This window comes from Galeopterus variegatus, unplaced genomic scaffold (genome assembly GCF_000696425.1).
Source record: "Galeopterus variegatus unplaced genomic scaffold, G_variegatus-3.0.2 Scaffold148, whole genome shotgun sequence".
NCBI classification, from domain to species: domain Eukaryota; kingdom Metazoa; phylum Chordata; class Mammalia; order Dermoptera; family Cynocephalidae; genus Galeopterus; species Galeopterus variegatus.
Window position 1 is genome coordinate 1007338 of NW_007726259.1, and position 18793 is coordinate 1026130.

General features: G+C 41.9%; 1 protein-coding gene across 1 annotated transcript; it reads right to left on the reverse strand.

Annotated features, from left to right (window-relative positions):
* Positions 1–5005: 5005 nt before the first annotated feature.
* FAM170A (family with sequence similarity 170, member A) lies at positions 5006–9529 on the reverse strand. Its single transcript, XM_008591547.1, has 3 exons — positions 9296–9529; positions 7093–7233; positions 5006–5787 (listed from the first exon to the last, which is right to left on the reverse strand). The coding sequence occupies exons 1-3, from the start codon at positions 9363–9365 to the stop codon at positions 5006–5008; spliced, it is 993 nt and encodes a 330-aa protein (XP_008589769.1). The 5' UTR covers positions 9366–9529.
* Positions 9530–18793: the final 9264 nt, after the last annotated feature.

An 18793-nucleotide genomic window follows, 5' to 3' on the forward strand; every position in this document is an offset into this window, starting at 1 on the left:
TCCTCTCCAGCATTTGTTATTCTCTGTCTTTTTAATAATAGCCAGCCTAACTGGAGTGAGATGATATCTCAGTGTGGTTTCCCCTGTTGCTGAGTGATGTTGAGCATTTTTTCATGTGTCTGTTGGCCATTTGAATATCTTCATATGAGAAATGTCTATTCATCTCCTTTGCAAAAACATGTTCTCTTTATGATCATTATTACTTAATATTGTACTAGAGGTCCTAGCATGTTCAGTAAGAGAAGATAAATAAAAGATGCAGCGCACTATAGAATGAATCTTAAACCTGAAAATTTTCAGCAAGATTGTTAGATGTGAACTCAAAATTTAAACAATAAAATAATAACAAACTTCAAAATGTGATAGAAAAACATATCCCATTCACAAATGGAACAAAAAGAAAAGATACCTTGGGCTAAATTAAATGTAAGTTGTATACAACATTTGTGGAGAAAAGCATTAGTCATTACTGAAGAACAAAGAAAGGAAAAAAAGATTTAAACTTAGAAAGATATATACCATGGCAATAACTAGTGAACTCAAAAATCTATATGCTCTGACCCAGCAATGAATTCCTAGGTATACATCCTAGAGAGAGACTCAGGCTATGCCAGTTTATAATAGAGGAAATTTGGGCACAACCAAAATTCCATCAAAAAGAGAATAAATGAAAAAATTGACATATTCATAGATTGAACTATAATACAGCAGTAAAAATTAATGAACTATAAATACATGCATAAAAATGAATAATCATAAAAAAGTTTTTTAATAAAACAAGTTACAAAGTAATACATGAAGTAACAATACTAGGTGTAAACTGTTTTAAAATACCTACAACATTATATACATTTTTGTAAATATATATAATAATAGTGTAAAATATGCATGGCAGTAAAAACCACAAAATCAGGATATATAAGGCAATGGAACAGAAGACTATGATTGTATTTGTGATCGCTTTTACTTTAAAGCCACCTGAAGCAAATGTGGCAAAAATACTAAGCTTGATAAAGCTTGATGATGGGTACATAGATATTTACGTTATTATTAGAATCTCCCATGCATTTGAAATATTTCACAGCAAAAACATATTCAAACAACAAGCAAAGTACTACAACAGGTGTTAGCCTCCGAGTTGACAACTGGGAACCTTGCACATAGGGGTAGTAGTGGTGAGAAGGGAGTGTTCTAAATGACCAGTCCCAAGGTGGAGATAAAGAGAACTAGCTCACATTTCTCCACCTTTCCTCCAAACCTGTGACGGAAGACTCTTGTTGTATCTAAAAAATGTTTAAATATATTTTTGATATTATTGGAGAACAAAATTTGCATACTTTTACCTCCTAAGAAAGTTTCAATCAAATATCCTGATAATATGGGAAATTTTTTGTCTCTGCATCTGTAGGAAGGAAGTAGTGTTTGAGATGTAAATTAGAGTGACTTGGAAAATTAGGAATTAGAAAACATCAGCTTCAAGAAAATAGAAAGGACTCACCCAGGAAGGAAGAGGAAGGTAGAGCAGCGAGAGCCTGGACTCTTTACCCTGGTGTGCTCACCCAACTTGCCCGTGACCCAAGGGCAGTGTGAAGAGAAGAGAGGAGGGACACTGAAGCCAAAGGCACCGTGTTGGACAGAAGCAATGGGGTCCTCAGGGGATCTTGTGGACAGATGACCCATGACAGGACCCCAGTCCCTCCAAAAGTCTAAGTCAGCATTAGATTGTACCTCCCACAAGTCTGTGTGGCATGGGTTGCAGCCATTCCCTGTAGGTGAGAAATCCCCTGTTTTCATTTACTGTTCTCATTCATTTCAGTGGATTTGTTTGGGGGGGGGTCAGGGATGAGGGGGAAGGAGTTTAGTTACATCTACTCTATTGAAATCCTACCAATAGTTTAAATGAAAATATGAGGTCAAGTATAGCTCTGAGGTTACCTTACCTGAGCAGGGATTCAGAGTCTTGTTCAGAAAATTATTCTGAGCGAAATAAGCCAGGCACAGAAAGAGAGATACTGCATGTTTGCATTCATATGTGGAAGCTTAAAAAGTTGATCTCATAGAAATACAGAGTAGAATAGTGGTTGCTAGAGATAGGTAAGGAGAGGAGAACCAGGGAGAGGGTGGTCAGTGGATATAAAATTGCAGCTAGATAGGAAGAGAAGTTCTAGCATTCTATAGCATTGTAGAGAAGCTAGGGTTTACAACAATTTAGGTATAATTTCAAACGGCTAGTAGAGAGGATTTTGAATGTTCCCAATACAATGAAATGACGAATGCTGAAAGTGGTGAATATCTTAATTACCTCAATTCAATCATTGCACAGAGTACACATGTACCCAAATATCACAATGTACCCCATAAATATATACAATCATTATGTGTCTATTAAGGAAGACTAAGTTTAATAAATTTTTTTAAAAAATGTCAGGGGTGCCACAGAAAGGATCTGGTATGCACTTGTCTCAGAAAATCAAGTCACAGGCCTCAGTTCCCTCCCTCACGGAAGGTGACAGGTGCTAGTCAGTGCAGTCCTTGTGAGAACATTGAGCAAGAACTGCTACCTGCAACACTCTTAATCCTACCCACAGGTTCTCCTATCACCCACCTCTGTGCTTTACCGGGAAGTCTCCGTACCCTATCTATCTATTTGCTGTTCCCTAAAAAACAATATCCTACCAATTCATGTGGAATAAGTCCTAGGTGTTTGAAGCAGTTGTTGGAAGACAGAAGTCAAAAAACATTCCAAGGAAAGGAGAGGGAAGGGATGCAGACTAGGGAAGAAGGGGAAAAGAGATCATTCCATTCCTAGTGGAATCCCCCAGAGGGTGGTATGAGTGTGGAAGGGTTAGATAAGCCTCAAATTCTGAATTCTTTGGAATGACAGTTAAAGGATGCACCAGGGATCCTGAGGCAAAGGATGTGAATTTTCAAATTATATTCCAGATGGAGACGCTGGAGCCAGTTAGGAAGCAGGTATATTATTATTGAAATAATAATGACAATACCAGATCACTGGGACCAATGAATCCCCATGACAGATCACTCACAGGCTCTCAAAAAAAATCCATAAGACTTTGGAGTTAAATATTATTCTGCTTAAACTGACAAATCTCTGAACTTCAAATTATTTCCTTCCACTTCCATCAGTCCTCGAAGACCTAGTTTTGCCCCCTGTTCAGATTAGAAAGACACATTACTCTCACCTCACCTTTAAAAGACCATAGACAACCTCATGCATCAAAATCAGTCTCCAGTGCCTCCTAGGTACCCTTAGTTCCTGTGGGTGGTGGCAGTGGTGTTGAGGATGAAGGTCAGAGATGAAGGTGTCAAAACCTTGGGAGGTCAGAATAAGAATTTATTTCAAAATGTCAGAACTGGAAATAATAGAACTCATGGCTCAAACTAATACAGCAGTCTCTTCCCCAAACTCCTGATTGTAGTCATCTGGCCTCTGTTTGAAGACTACAACAGAGTCTACTCCAAGACTGAGAAAGTTCCCCAGTCCAGGTGTTTCCTTGTGAAGCTGCAACTAACAGACTCTCTTCCAGACCAGACCTCGAGATGCAAGCAGACTACGCTCCCAGCCTCTGAAACATCCTTTCTCCAGCCAAATCCTGCTCAGTGTTTTTAACCATGACGTGGTGAACACGGTTTCCACAGCATTTGCTATTTCCCAGTTGCTTCATCTGAACTCAGTGAAGTTCGTTGTAGTCTCATGTGAAATGTGGTATCCAGGCTTGGAAAAATTGTCTCATGGAAGCCTAATCAATTCCATTTCCAGGAGCTTGGGTATTGCTGCCGCTGGAAAAGGCTGGCAGACATCATTAGTATTGACGTGAAACATCATTCATAAACCACTAGAGAGACAGAAGTAGATGACAGAGAGATGGGTACAGAACTTAATTTGTTCATTAAGTAGTATCTCCAGGCAAGGTTTGGGAAACAGCCTTTATTGCATATGATGTTTACATGCTAGACCGAGTGCTGGTCCCTCATTGTCCTGTATGCTATTGGCATTCTGTCTGCTAGTATCTCCACAGTCCTCCTTCTCCCTAGAAGTGAAAAAACACAGGAGGCAGAACAGAAGGGACAAGAAGCGACATGAGCTCTGCTAGTCAGAGTTACCCTTCACCTTTGCCTTAAAGCTCAGAGCCAGGCACACCACACTGGGTTTGTTTCCAGATCAGCTGCAGAAAAATGAAGGTTCTGGGATATTTCCAGATCGTTTGGGACCTCAGTTGCATGTGGCTCCCTCTCCACATTCCCTTTTCCCCCAGAGACTATGTCCATGGCCAAGGTGAGACCCCAGCTCAGGCCAAAAGTTCTCAGGCCCCAAACCTCTGTTCTTGCTCAGCCCCCTGTCCTCTCTTCAGGCCAGTCCTGGGCCTGGAGGTTATGCTGAGCTCTCTCTGCCTAGAAGGGCTGCAGTATTTCCTCTTATCATGGAGATACTGAGTAGGTTCCCAGACAAACTCTCCTGCTTCTCATTTGGGTAAATAAAAGGAGGCCAGTTCCCCGGGAGCACTGAGCCACAAGCTGATATCACTACAGAGCCACTGGGTAACACAGCGCATCCCTTCAGCCGCTCCCCTTAGATTCCTCTGGGCCCTCAGGATGTAGCCGCAGAAAAGTGCCAGTCCCAAGCCTTACCTCCTAAGAGAAGGCCACGTCATCTTCCAGGATCTTCTGGCCCATGCATCTCAGTTGCTGTGTAGAAACCAAAACAGAGAAAGACACCTCTTAGTTCACAAGGAAAGGAGCTCTGTCAGCCCTTAGAAATTCTCAGAACTTCCTGCAGGAGCTGGAAAGCTCAGGGCAAATCCCAACTTACAGTCATGACTTTCTTTCGATGTCTGGGCAAGAAGCAGGGGGCCCAGCTATCCCCCCTTCTGTTCTTCACTGAGCTGATAAAGGCCCCACTCCCCTTTATGGAGGCCTGAGCCTGGGTTGGAGAGACAGTCCCGGCTGGGAGAAGGCAGAGCCCCCTCACAGACCCGGCCCCTGCTCACTTCGGGTCCTCTGCAGAGTGAAACACACATCCTGGACACTGGCTCCAGGGCCTGTTCGGGCCAGAGTCTTCCCCTGTGGGCTGCTCCTCCTGGCTCTCCTTTCCTTCTTGCTTCTCTTCCTCCTCTTCGGACTCCTCCTCCTCATCCTCATCCTCCTCCTGGGTGCTCTCTGATTCCACACGGCCTGTCAGCTGAGCCATGGTGAGATGAAAGACGTGGCAGCTGAAGCCCTCCCTGACCCCGTGCTGCACGTGCTTCTGGAGGACGTCCACGGTGGGGAAGACGCGGCAGCAGGCCATGCACCTGAAGCCATGCTCCACGGTCACCAGCCAGTCAGGCGTCTTGGCCCTGGGTCTCTCCTCGACTGCAGGAGACCCCGGCAGGCTGTCTGACTCTGCCTTTTCCTCATGCTCTTTCTCCTCCCCACTGGGCTCGCTGTCGGTCAGGAGGTTTCTGGTGGACACATCAGAGGGGGCAGTACCTACCCGCACGTCCTCGGGAAGCGTCACTTCTTCCAACCTCGGCTGCTTTTCTAGGGACTCTGAGGGTTCCTCTGTCTCCCAGGAGACGGCCACACCTTTTTTCATCTGTACCTGCATGTAGTATATTTTCATGCCCCTTTTCTCTTTGTTTACATGCTGAGAGGACACACAGGTCTTGTAGGATGAACGGGACGAGAAGGAGGCGTGTTGTGAGGGGTGCGGAGTCCTCCCCTGCTGCTCAGCCTGGGCCAGGGGTGATCTAGGCTGGGGTCTGTCTGGATGTAATGTCCGGATTCCTGGGAAAGGAAATTAGAACCATGAGATCATGCAGGGGCCTGCGGAAAGCTGAGGGAACAGAGGTCGAGTCTGTGTGTAGGACGGAGAGAGAGCGTGGTGTGGTGTAGGAGAGAGGGACTGTGGTGTGAGGCCGTTGTGTCATGAGCTTGGCATTTGTTGTTCAGATTGTGGGATAACGTATCTGGTGTCATTTGTGGGGTTTCTGTACACAGGGCGGAAAGCTGAGGGAACAGAGGTCGAGTCTGTGTGTAGGACGGAGAGAGAGCGTGGTGTGGTATAGGAGAGAGGGACTGTGGTGTGAGGCCGTTGTGTCATGAGCTTGGCATTTGTTGTTCAGATTGTGGGATAATGTATCTGGTGTCATTTGTGGGGTTTCTGTACACAGGGGTGGGGAGCATGGCGGCAAGGGCTGTAGCACATGTGGAATGTTGGCAGGGTGAGTGTGCTGTGAGGATGTGAGTTTATGACAACACTGGTGTGTTCTTTGTGGAATGTGGGAGTGGTGTAGGAGAACGGCACTGCCGTCATGCGTGTGGGTTTGGTGTGTGCTGAGAATGCATCCGTGTGGAGGATGGCTACACGTGTGAGGTGTGTGGGCCTGAATGGGGTGGTCCCACTGCAGTGCAGGAGGCCTGTGCCGAGGAACTCAGTTCTTCTCTGGAAGACAAAGACAGAGCCCTCATAGTTCCTCTCAAGGTGCTTAACCTAGTCCCTCTGCTCTACACCCCAAGCTTTCTAGCCCCTGCTCCCTGACTGCCCACAATAATCATGCCAGAGCTCCTGCTCTCCCACACTGAGCACACATCCATGCTCCACCAACAGCTGTGTCATCCTGCCCAGGCTCCTTTGCAGAGCCTTGATCCCCTCCTACTGTCCTGGGTTTCCTCTCAGCCTCCTGTTTGGATCTATGTGCCTTCCACCCTGCACCCAAGGAGCCCCACACCCAAGGAGCCCCACACCCAAGGGTCCCCAACTCAAGAAGCCCCAACCCAATGAGACCCAAAGTCTCATACCCAAGGAGCTCCACATCCAAGGAGCCCCAACCCAAAGAACCCCAATGCAAGGAACCCCATACCCAGAGTCTCACACCCCAGGAGGCCCACACCCATGAAGCCCCACACCCAGGGTCTCATACCCCAGGAGCCCCAATTCAAGGAGCCCCATACTCAAAATCTCATACCCCAAAAATCTCACACCCAAGGAGCTCCAACCCAAGAAAACCCACACTCAAGGAGCCCCACACCTATGGAGTCTATGGAACCCCATACCCAGAGTCTCACACCCAAGGAACCCTGCACCCTTACCACTACGGATGAGCTTTCGCGGAGAAGAAACACAGGAGAAATATTCAGAGGCAGAGGAGACCTCCCCTACCCCTAGGTTCCAGGCTTTGGCCGGTCCAGTGGATCCAGGCTGACGGACATCCTCTTGTGACTTTGAGATTCCTGAGAAAGGTAAGAAAGGCACAGAGATATGGTGGGTTGGGCGTGTTTGTGCATCATTCATTCACCCAACAAACATTTACTGAGTGCCTGATATATTTCACGTGTGGTGAATACACACGGCTTAGAGTCTGGCTCCTGGTGGATAGTCCAGTATTTAATTACAGCCAACAGTTAGTTTCTTAGTGTCTTTTTAGGAATGTAGGCCTGTGTGGTGACTGTGAATATGTCTGAAGTGTAAGAGTGATGTGTCAGGTAGCCTTTGACAAGTGTGGGATCAGTGTGTTGAATATGGTAGAAAGGTGGGTTTGTGTCTGTGGAGAGTTCAGGTATATGGTTTGTATTTACAACTCAGGAATTATGCAGTATACAAGTTTTCCTGATTTTATGGTGTGTATTCGTTCCAAGTGTGGGATCAGTGTGTTGAATATGGTAGAAAGGTGGGTTTGTGTCTGTGGAGAGTTCATGTATATGGTTTGTATTTACAACTCAGGAATTATGCAGTATGCAAGTTTTCCTGATTTTATGGTGTGTATTCGTTATTCATGTTTAGTGCATCGTTCACTATTTCACTATTCTAGGCTCAGGGAATACTGAATAAAACAAAGTCTCTCTTCTAATTGGACCTTTCATTCTAGTAGGGGAAGAAAGATGCTAACCAGAAATACGTACGTATATAGTATGTTAGCTCTTGGTGAGTATATAGGTTCACCAGATTTAGCAAACAAAAATACCTGATGTTCAGTTAAATTTGAATTTCAAATAAATTATAAATAATTTTTTAGTGTAAGTATGTCCCATGCAATATTTGGGACATTATTCATACCAAAACATTATTTGTGGTTTATCTGAACTATTTTAATTGGACATCCTGTATTTTATCTGGCAACCCTAATAAGGAAGTGTTGGTGAATCTGTGTCTTGTTGTGGTTTGTAGAAAGTGGGCCTCGCATTGCTACACAACGTGTTACAGATATGGCATGTATGACGTGTGACTTGTTCTCATAAAGGTATTTAGAGATAGTTTAAGGTGGCTGTGCTTGTGTGAGAGCTGAAGACACACACACACACAACATTCTAAAATGTAAGAGTGACTGGGGGATCGGGAAACCATTGCCTTCCCCTTCCTGCCCCAGCCCCTCCCTGGAAATCTGCCTACTCTTCAGGCCTCCATTCCCAGGGCTTATCCTACCGTCTCCAGGACCCTGAGACTCTCATCTGGGAAGAAGCCTCCAGCTGGATCTCTGGGGTAGGCTCCATTCTGCCCCACCTTCTGCATGGGACAACCCCCCTTTCAGGGAAAGACACTTGTTCTCATTTAATACATGCAGTTATCATGCAGCCTGGGAAGTAAATTGTCAGCTCTCAGTGTTCTTTGCTTCCCCACAGTCCTGACAACATTTCTCACCCCCATCTACCAGGGATTCAGTCCCTGGAAGGTCCTTCCCCTCCCCTTCACTTCCTCTGGGAAGCCTCACACCTGCGGATTCAAACTCCAATGGATAATTCATAAAATTCTTCCTGCTGAAGAAATAAAATCTCCATGGTTTCAGTATGACACCATCCCTAGACAAACTCTTAATCTACTTTCTAACAAGCATTTCACTTCTCAAGATCTTTTCCAACGAAGCCTTTAACTTACTGGGCTACTCTTTCCTCTGTGCTAAAAGGGACAGTGCAACTCATAGATTTCTATCAGCACCCTTCACACCCCCCACTCAGAGACCCCAGGGAAAGAGCAAATAAAGAGAATAAGAGAATGCAGGGACTTAGAAAAGCTGCATCTCTGAATCTGTGCAAGTGGGAGCCTGGCCTGCCAGGCATCTGACATAGCTCCAGGTACCAGCAGCCCCAGAGAGAAGTTCTCAGAGCAGCAGGACTGACTCCATCTGCCAGGAGCACCTGGACTTTCTGAGCCGTCTCACACCACTGGTACCGTGGGATGGGCATGGCAGCATCAGCCGGTGCCAGCCTCTCCCTGCCTTCCTCCTCAACCCCTCCTTCCTACAGAAGGCTCAGGCTGGCCCGCAACCCTCATGCCCCAGACAAGTTGCCCAGCACATACCTCCTCCCTTCCCAGCAGTTTCCTGGGACTCTTCGTTTTCCAGATGTTTCCTCTTTTGTCGCCGTTTCATTTATCAGCTAGAAGAGTCCCTAGAAGATGCTTTTGGTCCAGCTCCCCCTTTTCCCTATGGGTTGGTCCTCTTTGGCTCTTGGGAAATCTGTTAAAATAATTCAATATAAATAAAAATAGTTGAGTCTCCCAAATGGCTGAAGAACTCAGACCACTTGGTGAACCAGCAGCACTGCCCGGTGCTCACCACACTGCAGGGCTGTTAAAGTTCAGAGGTCACCAGGCCCACAGCAGGATTCTCTGACCTCAGTGACGACATCAGAGCGTTCTATGGACCTACATCCAACACAGGCTCTGCAACTGCCGAGACCCCATTTTCAAGAACAATTCCTTTTTCCCAATGGAACCTCTCTAATGAATTCAACTCTCTCGTCTTTCAAATGTGGCAGAATATTTTTAGATGTTAACATGTTTCTGTTTAATTTTTTTTTTCTTTTCTCCCTTTATTTCACCCTTTCCCTTCTGCACTCGAGCAGGTAGGAGGCTCTGTGTTCACTGCTCAGAGGAGGGGTATGGCAAGGCAAGCAGCAATAGCATGCTGATTATCTTGACTTTTATTTCTAAAATCCCAAACACCATAGAAAAGAGGACACTTGAGCAGAAACATAATGGAAGCAGGATTTTTGAGATCAGATACTCCTTTATATCACCCTTCTACAGTGTTGAGAGGTACTGATTAAGTCAGAGAGAAAGATTTATGGACCATGGAGGAGAGGAGCCCTCTGAAGTGTGGCTGGGAGGTAGCACAGAAGCCATGGAACCTAAGGGAACCGTGGCAACCGAGCTGATGGACATCTAAACTACAGCTGTGTGCTCCAGTAACCAGTGACCATGCTCTTATCCCCAGGCTCAAAGTCTTGGTCCTGTAAGATTTCGAAATGGGGATGGATGGAAATTCAAAAAGGACATCAGCAGGATTAGGGCTTAAATTATAAAGTGGAGTTATAAAAAAAATTACAGGCTATTTCTTGCACACCTCTGCTCGTGGGCTGAAATTTATACCAATGGCAAGTGGCAGCCCATCTGGATGCCCCTGATTCAAATCTAAAATTAGAGGCACCTCATTTTGAGGCAATGGCCATGATCCAGTGGGAATATTGGTGTACAGGTGACTCCCAGAAGTCATTGCTGACCTTAGAAATACCCAGTCAACTAAGGGGGTCCAAGTTTGAAAGGGCACTGCAGAATGTCTTAAAGTCCTCAGGCAGAAGGAAAATGAAGAAAGGACAAGTGTAGCCTTGTGAAAATTTGGTGTTGAAATGAAGTCTTCCAGTTTCCTAGAGAATCCCTATAAAAGGAAGAGCAAAGAGCATTTTTAGAAAACTTTTTGTGATAAAAATTTTCAAACACACACAAAGTAGAGAAAATTCTGTAATGGGAATGGAGCTCCACGCACTCGCCACCCGGTTTCAGCAATGATCACTACTCTGCAGTCCTTCCACCATCTACTCTGCACACACTTTTAGGTTAGTTTTGGTTTTTGGTTTGTTTTGTTTTTTGTTTTTTTCATTTCATTTAGCTTAGGTGATTTTGGGGTTTTGTTTGTTTGTTTGTTTAGTCTTTGTTTTTTGGTGAGGGTGGGGAAGGAGAGTGGGGAATCTGCTGTACGTTAAAGCAAATCCCAGTCATTATGTTGTTATTCCTTGAATGCAGCAGCATATATCTCCAAGAGATAAGAATTTTTTTAACATAACAGAAATATTATTATCTCACCAAATTTAACCATAATTCCTTCATATCATTTAATAACCAAACCTTACTCAACTTCCTTCAAATATGTTTAAATATTTTTTTATAACTGGATTGTTGAAATCAAGATCCAAACAAAGTCCACAGATTGCAATTGGTTGATATATCTCTTAGTCCACAACAGTTCTTCCTCCCTTTTTATGGCATTTATTTGTTGAAAAATCCAAGTAATTTATCCTGTAAAACTTTTCACAGTTTGGAATTGATTGTATCCCTGTGATGTCATTTAAGATGTCTCCTATTAGCTGTATTGCCTTGTAAACAGGTAATTACATATATGGACTTATTAGATTTAGATTCAACTTCTTGTTATTGCAAGATTATTTTACAAGTAGTGTTGTGTACCTCCTATCAGATCACAACAGCAAGCACAGAAAGTTGTCCCATTTTTAAGGTGAAGACTGATCAGTAGGTGGAAGTGCCGTCAGCCTGGTTCCTCCACAATAATATTCCTATCAGCCTTTGAACAAGTAGCTTTAGCAACTATTAATGATTACTACTTCACTGGAAGTTGAAATTTCATTAGGAGTTCCAATTCTATCATTCCTAAAAGGATGATTCTCAAGGCATCTTTATTAGGGCCTGAATTTCTGAATGAATTGAACCTCTCTCCAGAAAAGAAAAGATGATTCCAATGGCAGCAGATCAGGTTCTCCAAACTAGGACCAAAGGGGTTTATCACAGCAAGTCAAGGCTAGGTTGGGACACACTTTAGTAGCTCCTTCATTTTTTTTATTCATTCTTTATTCTAAAAATATTTATTGAGTCCCTTCTATGTGCCAGGCACTCTAGATACTGTAGGCGAAAATTCATGGACAAAATAGATAAAAATACTTTCTCTCAAAGAGCCTCATTCTAAAGAGAAAAGACAGACAATTTTTAAAAATAAGTAAAATATGTAGTAGGTTAAATATTGAAAAGTACCATGCAGAAAAATAAAGCAAGAAATTCGGTTTGAGACTAGCAGTGGGTGCATTTCTATGTTTAACGGGAGCTTATGGAAGTCTTTACTACAAAGGCCCTGTTTCAGCAAAAAACCTGAGGACAATAAGAAACTTGATAGCCAAGGTCATATCTTCCAGGCAAAGGAAGGGCTAGAGTTCTTGATCAGGGGTTGACACTCCTGTTGGAGTATGAGTGCATTAGTCCATTTCTGTTGCTTATAGCAAAATACCTGGAACTGGGTACTTTGTAAAGAAAACAAAATTTATTGCTTACAGTTTCAGAGGCTGGAAATCCAAAGTCCAGGGAACACATCTGGTGAAGGCTTTCTTTGGTGGTGACTGCAGTGACAGCAGGGTGTCACATTGCAAAATGGCAGAGCAGAGAGAGTGAGAGATCCTCATGCACTCCACTTTTGAAGCCCTGCAAACCACACCCCTGACCACCATTTTTAATCCACTCACTACAGCATGGTCCTACAATCTAATCACCTTTCCAAGGCCCCACCTTTCAATTACCATAATAGGATTTCCCTCCCTCAACAGTTAGAGTGGGGGTTAAGTTTTGGGGGACATTCAACCCAAGACATTCCACCCCTGTCCACCCAAAACTCATGTCCTTTTCACATACAAATACATTCATTTCTTCCCCAAAGTCTTAACTTGTTTCAATTCAAAAGTCCAAAGTTCAAAGTCCCATCAGTGAAGTCAAGACAAGTTATCTACCTCCATGTTACAATGATGGGACAAACATAGGGTACATATTCCCATTCCAAAAGGGAGAAATAGGCCAAAAGGAAGTTGTAACACATCCCAAACAAGTCTGAAACTCAGCATGGCAGGCATTAAATCTCAAAGCTGGCTAATAATGTACCTTGTCTCCATGTTCAGTGTCCTCTACACTCTGGTGTGGGGGTTGGGTCCCCAAGTCCTAAGGCAGCTCTGCTCCTATGGCTTTCCTGGTCTTGAGCCACACTTCAGATCTCCCAGCTTGGTGTTCCACTCTGGTAGCTCCATGATTCTGGGGTCTCCATGGTAGTCCTGCTCTCATGGTTCCACTAGGAATGGTGGTGATGAGATTCTCAAGGCATCTTTATTAGGGCCTGAATTTCTGAATGAATTGAACCTCTCTCCAGAAAAGAAAAGATGATTCCAATGGCAGCAGATCAGGTTCTCCAAACTAGGACCAAAGGGGTTTATCACAGCAAGTCAAGGCTAGGTTGGGACACACTTTAGTAGCTCCTTCATTTTTTTTATTCATTCTTTATTCTAAAAATATTTATTGAGTCCCTTCTATGTGCCAGGCACTCTAGATACTGTAGGCGAAAATTCATGGACAAAATAGATAAAAATACTTTCTCTCAAAGAGCCTCATTCTAAAGAGAAAAGACAGACAATTTTTAAAAATAAGTAAAATGCTTCTGCAATGCCTTCAGGGCCTTTTCCCCCTTCTCTTGATAATCCCTTTCTTTTGTACTAATCTTCTTAGCACCATGGCATTTTTCTCCTGAAAATGCTCTCTGCTTCTCTACCACATGGCCAGGCTACAAATTTTCCAAATCTTTACACTCTGCTTTACCTTTAAGTTCTGGCTTTATGTCATGCCTTTGCCACCATAACTCAGCAAAGGCTGTTGCTAGTAACCATGGAGCTTCCTGAATGCTTTGATGCTTAGAAATTTCTTCCACCAAATAGTCTGGTTCACAACTCTTAGGTTCCAACTTCCACAGAGTCCTAGGGCATGGACACAATGCAGCCAAGTTCCTTGCCAGGTTGATCTTTGCCCCAGTTTCCAAAAACCTCCTCCTTATTTCTATCTGAGACCTCCTTAGAATGGTCTTTACAGTCCATATTTCCATAAGCATTCTGGTCATCACCATTTAACCAGTCTCTAAAACATTCCAAACTTTCTCTGGTTTTCTTGTCCTCTAAACTTTCACCAGCATCTAGGCTTTTCTAGCCTGTTCCTCCAAATTCTTCCAGGGTCTCCTAGATGCCCAGTTCCAAAGCTTTTTCCACATTTTCAAGTATTTGTTACAAGAAACACCCCATTTCTCTGATACCAATTTTTTGTATTAGTCCATTTCTATTGCTTATAACAAAAATACACAGAACTAGATAATTTATAAAGAAAACAAAATTTATTGCTTATAGTTTCAGAGGCTAGGAAGTCCAAAGTCCAGGGAACACATCTGGTGAGGGTCTTGGTGGTGGCAGGGTCTCACATTGTGAAAATGGTAGAGCAGAGAGAGCAAGAGACTAACGTCCTCATTCACCCTCTTTTTAAAGCCCTCAGAATCACACCCATGACCACCATTTTTAATCCACTCATTATGGCATGGTCTTAGAATCTAATCACGTCTTCAAGTACTCACCCTTCAATTACCATAATAGGATTGCCCACCCTCAACAGTTACTGGGGATTTAAGCTTTAATGATGTTGAGGGGTCATCCAGTCTACAGCACCTGCCACATCTAAGACAAAGATGGCTGCTTGTTCTTTCCTCTGACTTCCCCATCTGCCCCCCACCCCTGTTCCTCCCTCTGACCCCACCACCACCACCAATTTCACCCTCAAAACTCCTTATGATCCTTGAAGAATCTGGAGAAAGCATCTACCAGGCAGTCAAGTACTGCTCAGGGATAGGAGTCACAATCCTGAAAGACACACCCCAAACTGTTAACACTCATTACCTGTAGGTCAAGAAGCAAGAGGAGAGGGACAGGTGGAAAGGACACTGAAAGAGGACTTGACTCTTTGTACTTCATGCTCTGAATTGTTGGGATGTTGTAACAAGAGTGTACTAATATATAACTTGTATAATTAAAAACACACACATATGAAAAACAAACCAGGGAGTCTTCTACTCCAGAAAATTGACAATATCAAGAATGAAACAGAAGATATCACTACTGTCCCTGCAGACATCAAAAAGTCAACAAGGAAATTTTACAAACCAGTCTACACACATAAATTTGAAAGATAAAATGGATCAGTTCCTCAAAAAATGCAAGCTATCACAACTCACCCAATATGAAATAGATAAATTGCATAGTCCTACAACTACAAAGGAAATTGGATATGTAATTGTTAAAATCGCCCCCCAAAAAATCTCCATGATCACATAGTTTCACTGGAGAATTCTGCCAAATGTTTAAAGAAGAACTAACACCAATTCTACACAATCTCTTCCAGAAAATAAAAGAAGAGAGAAGATTTCTTAATTCATTTTATGAAGCTAGTAATATAGTAATACCAAAACCAGTCAAAGATAGTACAAGAAAAGAAAGAAAAAAAAAAACTACATATCACTATCCCTCATGAATGTAGACACAAAAATTAACAAAAAATTAGCAAATAGAATTCAGCAATATGCCAAAAGAATTATACACTGTGACCAAGTAGGGTCTATTCCAAGGATATGAGGCTGATTCAATATTCAAGCATCAATCAATATAAATGTGATCCACTATGTTAACAGGCTAAAAAAGAAAAATCAAATGATCATATCAACTGACACACACAAAAAATGCATTTCAAAATATTCATTGAGATAAAAACTATCATAAAAATAGAAATAGAGGGGAACTTCCACAAAAGAATCTACATAAAATCTACAGCTGGCATCACGCTTAATGGTAAAAGATTGAATGCTTTACCCCTAAGAATGGGGACATGGTAAAGCTGTCTGCTCTGCTGCTGCTCTTAATGATAATGCTCTTGGCATAAAGCTGGAAGTTCTAGCCAGTGCAATAAGGCACAAAAGGGAAACAAAAGTCATACAAATGAGAAAGGAAGAAATAAAACTGTTCTTATTTCCAGATGACATGACTGTGTAGAAAATTCCAGGGAATCTACAAAAGAAGAAGGAAGAGGAGAGGGAATAGAAGGACAAAAGGAAGAAAGGAAGACAGAGAGGAAGAAAGGAAAGCTCACTCCTATAATGTATAAGTGAATTTAGCAATGTGACAGAGTAAGATAAATTTACAACAATCAATTATATTTCTATATATTAGCAATGGACCCATGAACACCAAAATTAAAACAATGCCACTTACAATTGTTCAAAAAAAAAATGAAATACTTAGGTATAAATCTAACAAATCAGGTACAGGACTTGCATGCTGAAAATTACAAAACATTAAAAAAAATAATGTCCAAGAGACATTCCGTGTTCATGGATTAGAGGACTCAACATAGTAAAGATGCAATTCTCCACGAATTGATATATAGGTTTAATGAAATTACTATCAAAATCACAGAAAGATTTTTTTTGTAAATATAGATAAGATTATCCTAAAATTTATATGGAAAGCAAAAGGAACTAGAATAGCTAAAGCAATTTTGAAAAGGAGGAATAAAGTAGGAGGAATTACTCTATCTTGTTTCAAGCCATTATTTACTACAGTCATCATGACTATGTGGTATTGACCAAGGTATGATAGACACATAGATACATTGAACAGAATAGAAAAGACACAAATAGACTCCCACAAATATGCTCAAATGATTTTTCACAAAGGTGCAAAAGAAATTCAGTGGAGGAAAGGTAGCCTGTCAACAAATGATGCTGGAGCAATTGGATATCCATAGTAAAAAAAATGAACCTTGACCTAAACCTCACACTTCATACAAAAATTAATTCAAAATAGATCAAGAATTAAAATGTAAAACTATTAAACTTTTAGGAAAAAATTGGAGAAAAATCTTCAGGATCTAAGGCTAGGCATAGAATCCTTATGTTTAAACTAAAAGTATAATCCATAAATGAGCAAACGAGACTACCCAAATTAAAACCATTTGCTATGGGAAAGATCGTTTTAAGAGTATGAAAAGACAAGCTATAGAACATGATAAAATATTTGCAAACCACATATCCAACAAAGGACCAATATCTGTAACATATAAAGAACCCTCAAAACTCAACAATAAAATAAATAAATAACCCAGTTAGAAATCAGACAAAAGACATGAAGAGATATTTTACTGAAGAGGAGATACAGATGGCAAATAAGCACATAAAATGATATTCAGTATCATTAGTCGTTAAGAAAATTTAAATTAAAACTACAATAAGATACTACTGTGATACGCCCACCAGAATGGCTAAAATAAAAAATAGTGACAATACCAAATGATGAGGAGGATGTAGAAAAACTCACCAAGTATGAGATCACTCATACATTGCTGGTAGAAATGTCAAATGGTATAGCCAGAAGAGTATAGCAATTTAAAACACTAAACATGCAACTACCACACAATCCAGTGATTGCATTCTTGAGCATTTATCCCAAAGAAATGAAAAACCTGTACGCAAAACCTGTACAGGAATATTTATAATACCTTATTCATAATAGCCAAAAACTAGAAACAACCCAGTTGTCCTTAGTGGGTGAATGAAGAAACTGTGGTACTTTCATAGCGTGGAATACCACTCAGCAATAAAAAGGATCAAACTTGAATGAACCTCCAGAGAATTATCTGAGGGGAAAAAGCCAATCCCAAAAGGTTACATGCTGTATTATACTGCTTAAAAAAACATTCTTGAAATGATAAAATTATAGAAATAGAAAATGGATAAATGGCTGCCAGTGATTAAGGAGGGGGTGAGGGTGGGAGAAAAGCAGATGTGGCTATAAAAGGGCAACATGAGGGGGTCCTTGTGATGACAGACCCGTTCTGTATCTTGACTGTATGGATGTTGTTGTTGATGGTGTATTATAGTTTCGTAATATGTTCCCACTGGGCAAGATGAGTAACGGTTACAAAGGATCTCTCTGTATTGTTTCTTACAACTGCATGTGAATCTACAATGATCCAAAAATTAAAAGTTCAATTTAAAACAACATCAACAACAACCAAAAATACTTGTTTAAAGATGAAGGTAGGTAGCAACGGGATTCAGGTAAAGAATTATATTGCTTTTACTCCAAAATATATTTTTCTTAGCACCCGTGCATGTATCCATGGGAGGCACAGTAGATAAAACCTCTTGCTACTACAGGAGAGAAACAAAACACTGGAGAAAACACCTCATCAACCATACCTGCTGCACAAATGTAAGTGACAACAGTCACCTTCAGGAATTGCAAATATGAATACCTTTAGACTAGAATGAAACTTGAAGTTCTCTAATCTAACCACCTTCTATTCTTCAATTTCTACAGCACTTCTGTCAAGAGGTTGCCCAGTCTGTATTTCAGTATTTCCAATTATAGGAAACTTACTTCCCCTCAAAGCAGCTTTGACATTTATTTACAAAATGGTCCATAAAATTCTAATTTAAGAAAAATAAGGATTTTTTATATCCATGTGGCTTTTCCCCATTCATCGCTATTATACTTTTGGAGACTTTATCAATCAAGAATCAGCTTGTTTATTCTATTGTAACAAATAATCCCCCAAAATCTCAGTGGCTTAAAACAGCAAAGATTTCCTGCTCCTGTTACATGTCCACTGTGGGTTGGTGGCGAGTTCTGCTCCTCACTGTCCTCATGCCTGGACCCAGGCAAAGCCACCACTATCTGGAAATTGTCCAGCATTATTGCAGAGGGACAGAGAATTCTAGAGAGTATCACACTGGTATTAAACGTTCTGGCCCAGAAGTCACACACATCACTTCCACTCAGAAATCACCAATTAGGAAATATAATCTTATCATGTGTCTCCCCATTTTCTAGAGTCCTAAGTCAAAAATACTTGTGAACCATACTACTGAAGAGCACATAGACCACATAG

Bases quoted from the DNA above. Each gene is read 5' to 3' on its own strand.
- FAM170A (XM_008591547.1), bottom strand. From the start codon at position 9,365: ATGAAACGGCGACAAAAGAGGAAACATCTGGAAAACGAAGAGTCCCAG. The intron at 7,234-9,295 runs GTATGTGCTGGG...TACCTTTCTCAG, and splicing joins AACTGCTGGGAAGGGAGGAG to GAATCTCAAAGTCACAAGAG. The intron at 5,788-7,092 runs GTAAGGGTGCAG...TTCCTTTCCCAG, and splicing joins GCGAAAGCTCATCCGTAGTG to GAATCCGGACATTACATCCA.